Source organism: Artemia franciscana, chromosome 12, assembly GCF_032884065.1.
Source record: "Artemia franciscana chromosome 12, ASM3288406v1, whole genome shotgun sequence".
In the NCBI taxonomy this organism is placed as follows: domain Eukaryota; kingdom Metazoa; phylum Arthropoda; class Branchiopoda; order Anostraca; family Artemiidae; genus Artemia; species Artemia franciscana.
The window spans coordinates 9,802,949-9,819,646 of record NC_088874.1 but is presented as its reverse complement, the minus strand read 5'-3'; the positions used below and the strand labels follow the sequence as shown (position 1 = coordinate 9,819,646).

Here is a 16,698-nt window from a genome sequence, read left to right as displayed (position 1 = left end):
TCTCAAAATCGTCTGATCAAAACTAAGAGAAAGCCATTTAGCCAAAAAAGGAATTAATATGCAAATTTCATTTTAATAATTTATGTGTGGAGAGCCAAAATCAAACATGTATTAATTCAAAAACGTTCAGAAATTACATAAAAAAAACTAGTTTTTTTAACTGAAAGTAAGGAGCGACATTAAAACTTAAAACGAACAGAAATTACTCCGTATATGAAATGGGTTGTCCCCTTCACAATCCCTCGCTCTTTACGCTAAAGTTTGACTCTTTGGCACAATTCTGCTTTTTAAAACAATTAAAAGCTTTTGACTTTTGGTGAAATCCCAGAAATTTATCGATAGTGGAAGGACTGAACAGAAATCAACTGATGAGCCAAAACTGAATGAAACAGAGGGGTGATATCGAACTCTCAGCCCAGACATTTTTGGGAGACATCTGAGAGTTTATAAGCGGCCATAATAGGCCAATGTAGCACTTTTATTAGCTTAGAGAGTTATTCATAAAAAAACTTAACTCTACCAATGAATTACCAATGCATCTCTCTCCCTCCTATGTTTTATGGGGATTTCCTGAGTTAGACTGAATATGTAATCATAAACTTTAGATTAAGGAAAGTAAAAGTCTTTATCAGCACATTGGACCCAACTTAGGTCTAGTCACACCTGAAAGCTGCTATTTTCCATTTCTTGTTTTTTTGTTTTTTTTTAATTAAGACGATTTTAGAGTAGCAATGCATTTTTGTCAGTGTTGCCATGCTAAATAGCGAAAAAAAAAATCAGCAAACGAATTCGTTTAATTTAAGAGCACTTTTTTTCATAGAATTGTAAACATCAAGATTGCATTAACTCCTAAATATAATACACCTTCAAAGTAAGGTTTGTTTTTCTTCATTTTTTTTTGTATTTACACTTTCAACTTCAAAGGAAATTAATTAAAATGGTTCTTTTGAGATAATTTTCTTCAAAATGAAATTAGTTTTATTAATTAAAATAAATCTTCAAAGGAAAGTCATGTTTTCCTTCAGGAAATTTACACCTTCACAATTAAAGAAAATTAATTAAAATAATTCCTATGAATTTATTTATTTCAAAATAAAATTAGTTTTATTAATTAAAATACACCTTCAAAGGAAAGCTATATTTTCCTACCTGTTTGATATTTATTAATTTACACCTTCGAAAGAAATTAATTAAAATAATTCCTTTAAATTAATTTTCCTCCAAATGAAATTAATTTTATTAGCTAAAATGCACCTTCAAAGGAAATTTATGTTTTCCTCCACGGTTATGTTTATTAATTTACACTTTCACCTTCAAAGAAAATCAATTAAATAATTCCTATGAATTAATTTCTTTCAAAAGGAAATTAATTTTGTTAATTAAAATACAGCTTCAAAGGAAAGCTATATTTTCCTACCTGTTTGATTTTTATTAATTTACACCTTCGAAGGAAATTAATTAAAATAATTCCTTTAAATTAATTTTCCTCCAAATGAAATTAATTTTATTAGCTAAAATGCACCTTCAAAGGAAATTTATGTTTTCCTCCACGGTTATTTTTATTAATTTATACTTTCACCTTCAAAGAAAATTAATTAAATAATTCCTATGAATTAATTTCTTTCAAAAGGAAATTAATTTTGTTAATTAAAATACAGCTTCAAAGGAAAGCTATGTTTTCCTTGACTTAGCTTTTTATTAATTTGGAACCCACTACTACCAAATAAGATAATATATATTCATGATTAAATACAAATAAGATAAAATCTCTGTACTATTCCCCAAGAGGCTTCTTGGCAGGCAAAATGGGAGATGACATACGAATCACTTATTCAAAAAAAGTCACTTATTAGCTTACAGCGAGACGAAAAGAAAAAAAGAAAGGTAAGTTATAAAATGCTAAAATTAGAAAGATTAGATAGGTTCCATAGAATAAAAGTAAATATATAGATACAAATAGCTTCTAAAAAGCTGAAAAAAACAATTTTTGGGGGGCCCCTTTGAATTTATTCGAGAGGATTCAGAAACTTTATAACTTCATATTAAGGCTTTTTCATTTAAAGTTGAATTCTCCTTTTCTTTAGTTTTTTAAAATACTAGCTGTTGGGGTGGCGCTTCGCGCCACCCCGACTCCTAGATGGTGGGGGCGCTTCGCGCCCCCCCCCTAAGCCCCCCTGCACGCGTAAGTCGTTACGCGCCATATTAGTTACACGCTATTGTAGTTGTGTCCCTTTGTCCCACCTGTGAATATATATATATATATATATATATATATATATATATATATATATATATATATATATATATATATATATGTTTTTAATTACGTAAAACTTGCGAATATACAACATTCTTCGCTGTCCCATTGTCTGTGCATATAAATAGATTGTCAGGTTTACCGACTCTTGAACATGTAACACATAATTGTCCATGGGAAAAACAATCCGTATTCAGATCTATACCTCATGATTCTAATGATTGCCCTTGATGCTAATCAAGGTGCAATTGATGGTGATTGCTAATTGAACATTCCCTGTGTCGCCATCGTCATTTATATATCCCCCTGTGCCCCCGGCGTCCCCGTTGTAGTTGTGTCCCTGTTTCCCGGTCGTCATTTATATTCCCTGTGTCCCGGTGTCCCGGTCGTCATTTATATTCCCTGTGTCCCGGTGTCCCGGTCTGTATATACATTTGTTTTTGAATTGGTCTTCTTTTTTAGTTTTTAGTATTTTACCTTTTTTTAGTTTTTGTAGTTATACCTCATGATTCAAATTATTGCCCTTGAGCTTTGATGATGGTGATCGCTAATCGAACATTCCCTGTGTCCCCGTCGTCATTTATATATCCTCCTGTCCCCCCGGCTTCCCCGTTGTAGTTGTGTCCCTGTGTCCCAGTCGTCATGTATATTCCCTGTGTCCCGGTCGTCATTTGTGTCCCGGTGTCCCGGTCTGTATATACATTTGTTTTTGAATTGGTATATGATGAAATAAATTTTTGTGTTTTTCCCCTTTTTTCTTTTTAGTTTTTTTTTGGTTTTTACCTTTTTTTAGTTTTTTTCTTTTTTCTTTTTAGTTTTTTCGTAGTTTTTACCTTTTTATTTTTTTTATTTTTATTTTTTTAGTTTTGTTTTTCTCCTTTATTTTTCAGTTTTTTTCTTTTTTTCTTTTTTTTCTTTTTAGTTTTTTAGCTTTTTTAGTTTTTTTTTTACTAGTTTTTAGTTTTTTTTTTCTTTTTAGTTTTTTTGTAGTATTTACATTTTTTTTTAGTTTTTTTAGTTTTTTTTTGTAGTTTTTACCTAGCCAAGGTTCGAACCTGCAACCTCTCGGACCTAGAACCTGGAACATAACGCGCTACCAACTCAGCTACTTCGGGCTTGAATACATTCGTTTTTGAATTGATATATGATGAAATAATTCATGATTCAGACGTCATATGTGGACAGACAGACATAACACACATACAACTTATTTTTATGTTTTTCTCCTTTATTTTTCAGTTTTTTTCCTTTTTTCTATTTTTTTTTTCTTTTTTAATTTTTTTTCTTTTTAGTTTTTTTGTAGTATTCACCTTTTTTTTAGTTTTTTAAGTTTTTTCTAGTTTTTTAAGTTTTTTTTTAGTTTTTAGTTTTTTCTTTTTAGTTTTTTTTTGTAGTTTTTACCTAGCCAAGGTTCGAACCAGCAACCTCTCGGACCTAGAACCTGGAACATAACGCGTTACCAACTCAGCTACTTCGGGCTTGAATATATTCTTAGGTAAGCTTATTACCTTCTATCATCATTATGTATGAAAGTCAGGTTAGCCTTAGAGAATATAATATAGATTATATATATATACTAGCTGTTGAGGTGGCGCTTCGTGCCACCCCAACAACTAGTTGGTGGGGGCGCTTCAAGCCCCCCCCCGCGCGCTTAAGTCGTTACGCGCCATATTAGTTACGTGCCATTGTAGTTGTGTCCCTGTGTACCACCTATGAATATAGATAGATTTATATATGTGTTTTGAACTACGTAAAACTTGCGAATATACAACATTCTTGGCTTTCCCATTGTCTGTGCATATACAAAGCCTTACGTACTAATAACGACGTCATATGCAAACGCTCTTTTTACAAACAAACAAATATGCATACACACAGCTCGTTTTTATATAGATAGATAGATACATAGATACAATACAAATTAACTGCGTAAAACTTGTGAATATACAACATTCTTCGCTGTCCAATTGTCGCTGCATATAAATAGATTGTCAGGTTTACCGACCCTCGAACATGCAACGTACAATTGTCCATGAGAAAAACAATCAGTATTAAGATCAATACCACATTTTTCTAATGATTGACCTTGAGCTTTGTTGATGGTGATGGCGAATTTTAATCGAATTGGGAATTGCAATCTTTTAAATTGAAAAGGCAGATCTGTTGGAATCATGGGAATGCGAGGAATAAAAACAGCCTCACCCTCAAAAGGCCTTGTCAAGATTGTGGCCTCTATTACGTTTTCCATTGTTTGTTTTTTTACGGCAAGTCGCGTGCCATTGCACAGCTATGGTGGGTTGATATTTCTTAACAGTATTATTGGTACGCCTATTTTTAGTTGTAGCACGTGTGGTGGAAACCCTGAAAGATCCACGGAATTTAAAACTTCAGATGGATAATCCGCCTCATTTGGTTCCAAAACTGTGTCGACTGACTTGTAAAGGACTGCCTATTCTCGAATCTTGGTCAAAACAATATTATTGATTTCGTGGACGTCTATATTTTTGGGTGCAAGAATCGCTCTTTCACTTAGCCATTTATTATTTTTATAATTGTTTAGAATATTCGGAAATACTTTTTCAATCAATTCATTTTTGGACGTCACTAAATTACAGAATTCAGCAGGTAGTTGTATACGTCCTAAAATTGAGTCTACAGGGAGCTTTCTGTTTCCAATTGCGAGTAATTGATCTGAAAATGTTTGACCAGAGTCATCGTTTTGCAATCGGACACGCATATTTGTAGTTAATTTTAATGTTTTACGTGTGCCCATAAATTAGAATTTTTCAGGCAAGCATTCATTTCGTCTGCAGGAGTTGATCTAGGTATTATAGGTAGTGTTTGCCTGAAATCTTCCGCAAGCAATATTAATGTGCTGCCAATGGGTTTCGAATTCCCTCGCAAATCTTTCAAACATTGATCCAGAGCCTCGAGCGATTTTTTGTGTGCCATTGTGCACTCGTCCCAAATAATAACAGTTTGTATTGCTGCAATACTTTACCCATCCCAGATGATTTGGAAATATTGCACGTGGGAGTTTCTGTAGAATGCAAATTCAGAGGCAATTTCAAAGCGGAATGAGCAGTTCTTCCACCAGGCAGCAACGTTGCAGCTACGATGCAATTGCCAACGCTATATCATTTTTTGATCGAATTGATGCCAGAATCAGTTTTATCACAAACGTTTTACTAGTACCTCCTGGCGCATTCAAAAAAAAAATTCTCCAACGTTGTTTTCGACACAATGCATTATCGTATCATAAATGTCTTTTTGTTCTGACGTTAACTTGGAAATGTTATTTTGTAGATACGACAATAGATCACTCGTACTGTAACTTTTTTCACGATCCAATTCTACACATGTCGAAACAGCAGCGGTACGATTAGGTGAAGGCACTCCCAAAGCCTGAAGAGGTTTGTTTGCCATACATACGCACAAATCTTCTATAGTAACTAAAGTGTAGTTATAAATTTCTGATGTAAAATCAAAAGTCATATCTGACGTCTCTAACCGTTTTCGACGGAGTATATCTTCGGACATTTTTGATTTATATTTTTCCCATAACTCTGTAGGAGCTGATGGAGAGCAAGTTTTTAGTATGATGCCAAACAATGCACGAATTTGACTTGGAGTTGACGTTTCACACGCGTCATTGATGCAGTTATCCCAGTGTTGGTCATTCTCCAATAAATTCAGAGCTTGGCGTGCACTACGGTAAGCGTCATGTATATTACCGTTTACAGTTCTCAAATACTCAAAGGACGTCGGACCGGGTACATTTACCAAAAGTAGGCGTAGAAAGAAGCATTCATGTTGATTGGGGTGAACGGTGTAGAGTCTTCCTATCGTGGTATCTTTGAAGATGATAGATTGGTCGTCGACTGACTTACCCTATTTTCGACGTTCAAATACTTCATTTTTAGTATTCCACGTGTAATACGAAGGCACTTCAGTATACAGCAGTTTTTTGTAAAAGAATCATTTTTGCATAGCGAAAAGGACGCAGTTAACTTTGTATCCGTGGATTCAGGGCTCTTTGTTGCACGTTGGATTCCGAAAAATAAACACGTTGACCATTCTGTAAATGTACCGCTAAGTGAAGAACAGCTGGACTACGTTCATGTATCGGAAATAAAAGAATTTGCCAAACAGCTTCATTACTGCTTATGTATCTTCCAGCCAGATATTGTACGATTTCGTCGATACCTTTGATTTCGGACTGCAAGCCAAAAACTGCCATGTCACTGCCTTTGTTGACGTATTTACATACGTATTTGATTGTCTTTACGGAGTTGCAGTATTCAACGTTTATGTGTGCATTAAATGTTTTTGATAATAATGGAGAATATGGAACAACCCACTGGTTATCTACTTCGATGGTGGTACCGTTACGCTTCTTTATTATAGCTGTTTTACCGCCATCTTCAGTAGATCTTCTTCTATATTGTGGGTAACCATCATTGTCAGTAATTGTGTTGGATGCTAAAAGTCGAGGATATTGCTTTGTGCACCTTCCTTTGGCCCGCAAGCCTGTTTTCTTGCTGTTCTTGTGATTCCTCGGCACGCTTTCTTTTCTTACTTTCTCTATCAGCCGCAAGTTTTTTGGCATAGACTCTTTGAGCAGCTTCCTCGGCTGTTACCATTGTAGGTTCTTCAGTCATTTTACAATTAAACATTTTTCCGTCCACGATCTTCTTACAATTAAAAATTTGTCTTTTGAGCAGCTTCCTCGGCTGTTGCCATTGTAGGTTCTTCAGACATTTTACAATTAAACATCTTTCCGTCCACGATCTTCTTACAATTAAAAATTTGTCTTTGAACGATTTTCTTAAATAGTTTTAATGACGTCATCGTCATAACAAACATGACGACAACTAACTTCATGACGACATGATGACATGACGTCACTCGACAGACCCACAGACAAACAACTTATTTTTATACTAGCTGTTGGGGTGGCGCTTCGCGCCACCTCAACACCTAGTTGTTGGGTTGCTCCGCCCCCCCAAGCCCCCTGCGCTCATAAGTCGTTAAGAGCCATATTAGTTACGCGCCATTGTAAATGTGTCCCTGTGTCCCACCTGTGAATAGATATATATATATATATATATATATATATATATATATATATATATATATATATATATATATATATATATATATATATATATATATATATATATATATATATATATATATATATATGTTTTTAACTACGTAAAACATGCGAATATACAACATTCTTCGCTGTCCCATTGTCTATGCATATAAATAGATTGTCAGGTATACTGACTCTTGAACATGCAACATATAATTGTCCATGGGAAAAACAATCCGTATTCAGATCTATACCTCATTATTCTAATGATGTGTCCCTGTGTCCCAGTCGTCATTTGTGTCCCGGTGTCCCAGTTTGTAATTTCTCTTTGAGTGTCCCGGTCGCCATTTATATTCCCTGTGTCCCGGTGTCCCGGTCGTCATTTGTGTCCCGGTCTGTAATTTCTATTCGAACAATCCCTGTGTCCCGGTTGTCATTTATATATTCCGCCTGTGCCCCCAGCGTCCCCGTTGTAGTTGTGTCCCTTTGTCCCGGTCGTCATTTATATTCCCTGCGTCCCGGTCGTGATTTGTGTCCGGGTGTCTCAGTCTGTAATTTCTCTTTGAGGTTCCCGGTCGTCATTTATATTCCCTGTGTTCCGGTCGTCATTTGTGTCCCGGTGTCCCGGTATGTAATTTCATCAGTTGACAAACATGACCTCAGTCGACAAACAACTTCATGACGCATACAGCTCAATCCTTAAAATGACGTCAGTCGACAAACATGACGTCAGCCGACACACAAACATGACGTCACTCGACACACACACACAGACAACTTATTTTTATATATATAGATATATAGATATGGCTGTGCAAGTTCCACTTGATTTGTTCAAGCAGTCAGGTTTCATTTTCACTGTCCATGGTAGGTTTATAGTATGTTAATATTGACCCAAGTTGACTTAACACTATGGAGTTTTTAATACCCGTAATCTTAGAGTAGAGTGAATTAAGTTACATAGCTTGCAAGTGATTTGAAAAAGTTTTGTATGAGCAATAGGGACTTTTTACTTTATTATTTAGGGAACTTAAATTCATACAAAATACAAATAATGAAGACTTATTTGGGCTTTTTCAAATTCCAAAAAGTAAAAAACGACAAAGACGTCATGTTGCCATGTTTTCTGCCAACGGTGCCAAAGGTGCCAGTGTCACATGCAACGTAGTAAAGAATGAACTCTAACCCATAGTAATCGAAAATTTTAAAACGCGTTAAAAAAGAAGAGAAATTAAAGGGAGGAAGAATTCCCATTTGAAGTTGATTCAGAAATGGTAACTATTATTTCAATTAATCTCAATGTTATGATTATGTTGTAAAAAATAAAAAATGCGGGCATTTCAAGGAATGTCTTGAAATCCCTCAAAAACATTGTCGGATCGTAAGAAAAGCGCAGCATCAGAATTACAATTTCCCAAAAGCCAATGTAGAAGAGTTACAGCCCTTATCTTCTGCTAGAAGAGAAATCACTGTTTCATATGGGAAGCAGTAATATGTCTCCTTTTTTCTGTTTCTTAGCCACTAAAGGGGCTTGCTGTCCTAGCTAAGTGGTTTGGACGCTAGGTTGGGAATCATTTATCCAAGGGCACGGGTTCGATTTCTGGCGTGGCCGGTTATTTGGTTTGGGATTGGGGTCAGTAGTGTGACCCTCTAAGCTCAGCCAGAGTCAACCCAGCTATTGATGAGTACTTGGAGAAATCTTGAGAAGGTATGCAGGAAGGAATTGCGAAAGCACAGGATTGCTGGCCCCCAGCCCCAATTGCACTTTCTGGTTGAAGAAGGGCCACAAAACAGAGACCAGCAGCACCAGTTTGTACCTTAAGGGTCTAGCGCTGTCGTAAATACTCATTACTTACTGGAGTGTCATTAAAATCACAGAATGATGTTTAAGGGTTCATTTGAAAGAATGCTGCTATGTCTAGTGCCTTTTGTAAGTAAAACCAATATTGATAAATCTGACCAGTTCCTTTTTGTATTGCCAGACGATCAGAATCACTTATTTACCTCAAACGCTCTAGGATTGATAGGAGAGAGAGATGATTAGTGACAAAGGGAGAACAAATGGCGATATGAAGAAGAGACTACTGTGTCCACAGACACAGTCTTTCCTCGGCACGCTTTCTTTTCTTACTTTCTCTATCAGCCGCAAGTTTTTTGGCATAGACTCTTTGAGCAGCTTCCTCGGCTGTTGCCATTGTAGGTTCTTCAGTCATTTTACAATTAAACATTTTTTCGTCCACGATCTTCTTACAATTAAAAATTTGTCTTTTAAGCAGCTTCCTCGGCTGTTGCCATTGTAGGTTCTTCAGTCATTTTACAATTAAACATTTTTCCGTTCACGATCTTCTTACAATTAAAAATTTGTCTTTCAACGATTTTCTTAAATACTTTTAATGACGTCATCATGACTATTGTGTCCACAGACACAGTCTTTCAACACAGACACAGTCATCCACAGTCTTTCAAACATATTTTAAAACCAAATCAAATATTTTTAATATTTCAATTTTGGAACAAGGACGCCAGTCTTCAATTCTTTCTATAGAATGGAAACAACTGTTCTACGGCCTCTTCCCAAACCCCCTAAAAAAAATTTAGTTCTTGACATCGGTAGTTGTGTGGCTCCCCTCTCCGTGCAAAATAAAAACTAAACTTAAGCATTCTTATTTTTATACAAGCAATTTTAAGAATCACATTAAAAAATTGCAAAAAAACACATGTCTGATTTAAGAATCAGACATTAACCTTGTTTAGCTAGTTAAAATTGCTTTCAAAGTTTAGTCTCTTAAGCAATTTTTATTGCACTTAGCATTTAAAATTTGTTTTAATATTGCATCGTTGCAAAAAAAAGAAAAACAAGAAAGAAAAGGCAAACCATATGAGTAAAACGAGAACAAAAATTTGTAAGTTCTACAAAGTTCAGGTAAAAATCAATAAAAACATGGGTCAACTTAAAGGCACCTGGCGAAAGGTATTTAATGAATTTATGGTGGTAAGAAAAAAGTAAAGATATTATGTTTTAGCGGTTATTTTGAACTGGGAATAGAACCTTACAATTACCCCTTCACTTAAAAAAAAAAAACTAAAGTCCAATTTTGTAAGTCGGCAATTGTAGTTTCAGCCAGTGGCAGATCCAGGGAGTGGGGGAGCCAATTTTTTGCAAATTCCTCTCAGTATTAATTATGTATCCTCTCCTGGCTACACCACCTTCAGTATTATGCGCAAGAATATACTTACTGATTCCCATAAGAATAAATGCACCAATTAACATGAGTATCGTTTGAACAAAATCTGTCCAAATAACTGCCGACAAACCTCCAGCAATGGTAAAGAGTGCAGCTATTGCGAGTAAAAAAATAATTGACAGATATAAACTCTCTTCACTGGTGTTCCCAATGGCTAGCTGGATAAATAAAGCTCCAGCATAGAGATCAGCCTGCAAAAACAAACCAAAAATTACAAAATATGATAAGCTATAGAAATAGGGGGCACAATTTTCAAATATTCGATCATTTAATTAAATAAGGATATTACATATGCTGCTCTATTACAGGGATTTGCAACATATACTATCATTTTCATGACAGAATGAGCGGCTTGCTTTTGCTTAATCATTCTCCCTTACACACCCCCTATCCCCATGAAATCATTTATTCTTAATTAACTCTTTGTAGCCCCCCCTAAAATAGCTGGCTCATAGAACTGTTTAAGAGCAATATTTCTTTACAGTGGCAAACCAAGGCATCTCTCAAAATAAACTATCACAGGTAACACAATAGAGCTGCCTAAGTAAAGAGCGAAGGGGGCTCAATGATTTGTTTTTCTAACCAAGTCACTTCGTATAGAAGGAGTTGTAGAAGAAATTTTGAAAGGATTACATTCGATTGCAAATTGCAAATACGAATTGCAAAATCAAAAGTAATTGGAGGGAAATAAGCCCCCCCCATACACCCATTATTTCCCTATATATATCCAGTAAAACTTTGATATAGTCATTTTGCTCAGGATAGTTGAAAGGCCTAATAATTATGTCTTTGGGGATGTCACCCCCCCCAACCCTCAGGGCAATTGTTATAAATTATGCTAGTTGCCCAGTGTTAACATAATGATTCCTTTGGAAGGGGGTGGTAGTATGAACTTCTTAGGGAGGACATTCAATTGAAAATTGGAAGTTCTAGGGCTCTTTTTAAGAGTCGACAGTGATCAAGAGTCAATTAGTCCCCCCCCCAAAAAAAAAACCCTCTTTTTCCCAAATCCATCCGAGCGAAATTTTGAGACAGCCATTTTGATTAAAATAGTGCAAAAACCATATTTGAAACCCCTCTGGGGTTGACACAACCCACATAGCCTAGGGACAAGGGTTGAAAGATCTGTCCTGGGGGCATATAAGGTTCTTATCGAGGTAATGGTCATGTAAATGTCAAAGAAGGTTCGTTTGATTGAAAGTTGATAGTTCTAGTTCAATTTTTAAGAGTCGAAAGTGACTGGGTCCAACCAAATTTTGAGAGAGCCATTCTGTTCAAATTAGTTCAACACGTCTGTGTCATACAACAACGTCTGTGGCAGGGCAGAATACCCAAGAGTTTAGATTGAAAATTGTAAGTTATGCATAGAGGGGAAAGATAATTTTCATTGAAAGGGTGGTCGTATAAACTTTAGAAGATGCTCATTTCATTGGAAATCGAAAATTCTAATTTCCTTTTTAGGAGTCAAAAGGGATTGGAAGGCAAGTAGCGCTTTCCCAAGGCCTCTTTTCCCCAAAATGCACCCAATTAAAACTTTGAGATAGCCATTACTTTTAAAATATCCCAAAATTTAAATGAATATGCCTCCGTGGTTGACATAACCCCCTGAGCCTGGGAGCAAGCGTTATAAGCTATGCCGTATGGGCATATAATGTTTTTATTAAAGAGGTGGTCGTTTAAACTATGGACGGGGCTCATTCGATTGTAAATCAAAAGTTTTAGTACCCTTTTAAAGAATCAAAAGTAATCGGCAGGCACCTAGCTCCCTCCCACACCCTGTTTTCCCCAAATGAATCTGATCAAAATTTTGAGATAGCCATTTCTTCAAAATAGTCCAAAGGTCAAACATATATGCCTCCTGGGTTAACAAAACCATTCAAAGTCCTCAGGTCTGTAAGTTATGCAAGTTACCAGTTGTTACCATATATTTTTTTTTATGAAAGTGAGGGTTGGATAAACTTCAGAGGAGGCCCTTCTATTTGAAATTAAGAGTTCTAGTTCCCTTTATAAAAGTCAAAATAATCAGAGGATAACCCATCCATCCCACTTTTCCCCCCAAACACTTCTGATAAAAGTTTTGAGACCGCCATTTCGTTCAAAATAGTCGGAAGCTCAAAAAACTATGGTTCTGGGTTTGATAATTCCTCCCCATACCTCGGGGCAAGGGCTCTAAGTTATCCTAGCTGCCTATTGTAAACATATTAGGTTCTTATACAAAGAATAGTCGTTTAAAATTTGGAGGGGGCTCATTCAATTGAAAAAAGAAGGTTCTAGTGCCATTTTTAAGCGTCAAAAGTAATCGAAGGGTAACCTTCCCCATTCCTCTCGTCCTTTTTCCTCAACTGCATTCGATCAAAATTTTGAGAGAGCCATTTTGTTCAAAATAGCCTGCAGGTCAAATATCTACAACTCAGCGATTGACAAATACCCCGTTCCTAGGGCAATGGCTGTAACTTATGCAAGTTGCCCATTGTTAACATATAAAATTTTTGTGGGGGGTTTGGTCGTATAAAATCTGTAGGGGACTCTTTCCCTTGGCGACCGAAAGTTCTATTTCCATTTTTAAGAGTCCAAAGTGAACAAAGGGCAATCAATCCCCCCCCTAACACCCTTTTCCCAGATTACATTTAGTCAAAAATTTGAGACAGCCATTTTATCACAATAGTCCGAAGGTCAAATAACTGTGCTTCTCGGGCTGAACCCCCTTCCAGCCCCCAAGGCAAGGGCTTTAAGTTATACAAGTAGCTCATTATTGACATATAAAGTAATTATTGGAGGAGTGGTCGCATAAATTTTATAGGAAATCGAAAGTTTTAGTGCCCTGGTAAATAGTTAAAATGATTAAAGGCCAACCAGCCCTCCCTCAACAATGCCTTTTCACACAAATGCATCAAATCAAAATTCTGAGATAGATGTTTTGTTGAAAATGGCCTCCAGGGTTGACACACCTCCATCAAACCTCCAGACAAGGGCTATATATTATGCAATTTGGCTGTTGTTAACATATAAGGATTTTTATTGGAAATGAGGACTTGCTTGATCCTGAGCTTCCAAAAAGGCTTAGACGATTAAGGTGAAACCTTAAGGAAATATTGAAAAAGATACCAAACGCAATCAAAGCACTCGATACCAGCTTGCTGGTATTGAAAGGAATATCAACAAAATCTAAAGAACGACTGAGGGTATGAAGTTCAAAATTTCAAGGTATGCTTAGAATATATTGAAGATAAATTTTAGGGTCACCAGCCCCATCTCTTCCTTGCTGCTCTCTGCTCAAAACTGATCGACATTTTTGAATCGTTAATCTGTTCAATCCAGCCAGAAGGTCTAATAGCTACACTTGCAGGAATACCGTACCCCATAGCCCCGGGGCAAGGCTTGTAAACTATGCAATTTTCCCATTGTTCTCATGCAGGGTTTATTATTAGGAAAAGGGAAAATATTTGAATCTTGTTTTACTTGGAAAGACTAAAGACATTAAAATGAAACTTTGGAAAATTTTAAGTGGTGTGTTAAACTAAATCAAAAGGCACTATGCGCCTCCAGTTTATCGAAAAGGAGGATCTGCAATATTTTAAGAACGGCTAAGGGTATTGAGTTGAAAATTTCAGGACATATTAGGGGATGTGGGATGTTGAAAAATAATCGGAGGCCCAGCAGCCCCCTCCCATTTCTTTTTAATTGTGCTCTTTACGCTAAAGTTTGACTCTTTGTCACAGTTCTACTTTTTAAAACAATAAAAAAAATTAGTGTAAAGAGTGAGGTGTTAAGGAGGGGATAACCCCTTTCATATAAGGAATAATTTCTGTTCTTTTTAAGTGTTAATATTGCTCCTTACTTGCAGTTAAAAAACTAATTTTTTTAAATTAATTTCTGAATGTTTTTGAATTAATGCATGTTTTGATTTTGGCTCACCGCACATGAATAATTAAAACTGAACTTGCATATTAATTTTTTTGGCCAAATAGTTTTCTCATAGTTTTGATCGGATGATTTTGATAAAAAAGAGGTGGGAGAGGAGGCCTAATTGCCCTCCAATATTTGGTTACTTAAAAATGCAACTAGAATTTCTTATAATTTTTTACTAACGTATGTATTTCTAATAAATATACGCAACTTACGAATTAACTTACATAACAAACTTCTATATTTGTATGTTTTTATTACGTAAATGAGGGGGTTCGCCCCCTCTTCAATACCTCCCTCTTTATACTAATGCTTGAATTTCGCCCCAATTCTTTAAGAATGACCCCTGAATCACAAAAGCCGTAGAATAAATAGTTGAAATTATTAAAAATACTTTAGCGTAAAGAGCAAGGTATTGTGAAGGAGACAAACTCCCTTATATACGTAATATTTTCTGTTCGTTTTAAGTTTTAATTCTGCTCCTTATTTCTAGTTGAAAAAAATTCTTTTTATTTATTTTCTCGTTGTTGTTTTTTTTATATAATGCTAGAAAATCCTGCACCCCCGTCATGGAAATTCTCTTCCCTCATGATAAGTTCCTCCAAGGAAAGTTCCTCCCACGTAACCCTCTCCTTCCGACCCATCCCCGCCCCAACGCGAAAAAGTCCCCCTGAAAGCGTCTGTACACTTCCCAGTAACTATTACTATATGAAAACGTTGGTCAAAGTTTGTAACTTGCACACCCTCCCCCGAGGACTGTAGGGGATTAGGTCGTCCCTAAAGACGTAGTTATTAGGTTTTTGACTATGCTGAGAAAAATGGCTAAACGAAATTTGGCTAAACGAATGACTTGAAAACGAAATTTGCATATTTTTTTTTTTTTTTTTTTTTTAGCTCAATGCCTTTCACTTAGTTTTGATCGGACGATTTTGAGAAAAGAAGGGGAGGGGGAGGAGGCCTAGTTGCCCTCCAATTTTTTGGTTACTCAAAAAGGCAACTAGAACTTTTAATTTTTAACGAACATTTTTATTAGTAAAAAAATATACGTACCTTACGAATTAACTTACATAACGAACTTCTATATTCGTATATTCTTATTTCGTATGTGAGGGGGTTTTCCCCCTTGTTAACACCTCGCTCTTTATATTAAAGCTCAGAGTTTGCCCCAATTCTGTAAGAATGACCCCAGAATCACAAAGACCGTAGAATAAATAGTTGAAATTACTAAAAGATTACTTTAGCGCAAAGAGTGGGGTATTGTGGAACAACAGGAAAGGAAAAGCCCCCTTTCATATACGGAGTAGTTTATGTTCGTTTTAAGTTTTAATGTTGCTCCTTACTTTCATTTAAATAAAAAAACTTGTTTTTTTATTTAATTTCTGGACGTTTTTGAATTAATGCATGTTTTGATTTTGACTCTCCGCACATAAATAATAACAAAAATTGCATATTAATTAATTGCAATTAATCGGAAGATTTTGAGAAAAAAGGAGTGAGGGAGGAGGCCTAGTTGCCCTCCAATGTATTGATTGCTAAAAAAAGCAACTTGAACTTCTAATCTTTTTATAAATGTTTTCATTGGTAAAAAATATACGTAACTTACGAATTAACTTACGTAACGAATTTCTATGTTCGTGTGTTTTTATTGCGTATATGAGGGGGTTCCATCCTCGTCGATACCTCGCTCTTTACCCTAAAGCTTAAATTTTGTCCCAATTCCTTAAGAATGACCTCTGAATCACAAAGGCCGTAGAATAAATAATTGAAATTACTAAAAACACTTTAGCGTAAAGAGCGAGGTATTTAGGAGGAGATGAACCCTTCATATGCGTAATAATTTTTATTCATTTTAAGTTTTAATGCTGCTCCTTACTTTCAGTCGAAAACTTTTTCATATTAATGTTTTCATTGTTTTTTTTTAATAATGCTAGAAAATCCTGCGCCCCCTTCATGGAATTTCTCTTCACCCATGACAAATTCCCCCAAGGAAAGATCCTTCCACGTAGATCCCTCCCCTCAAACCCCCCATCCCCCAACCAAAAAAAATCCCTGAAAATGTCTGTAAACTTTCCAATAACCATTACTGAATGTAAACACTGGTCAAAGTTTTTAACTTGCAGTCCCTTCCCCAAGGACTTTGGGAGAGTATGTCGTCCCCAAAGACATAGTTATTATGTTTTTCGACTATGCTG

The 16,698-nt window shown here is 35.8% G+C and overlaps 2 protein-coding genes across 5 annotated transcripts in view; both read right to left on the bottom strand.

Annotated features, from left to right (window-relative positions):
• The window catches only part of LOC136033658 (sodium/glucose cotransporter 1-like), a 120,194-nt gene that overhangs the window by 42,565 nt on the left and 60,931 nt on the right, over positions 1-16,698 (bottom strand). For all 4 annotated transcript variants that reach the window (XM_065714486.1, XM_065714483.1, XM_065714484.1 and 1 more), the window contains one exon: positions 10,593-10,791. In XM_065714486.1, the coding sequence (XP_065570558.1) occupies positions 10,593-10,791 (199 nt within the window). The remainder of the gene's footprint in view (positions 1-10,592; positions 10,792-16,698) is intronic.
• LOC136033659 (alpha-aminoadipic semialdehyde dehydrogenase-like) overlaps positions 1-16,698 on the bottom strand; it is a 372,653-nt gene that overhangs the window by 344,331 nt on the left and 11,624 nt on the right. The gene's annotated exons all lie outside the window — the stretch shown is intronic.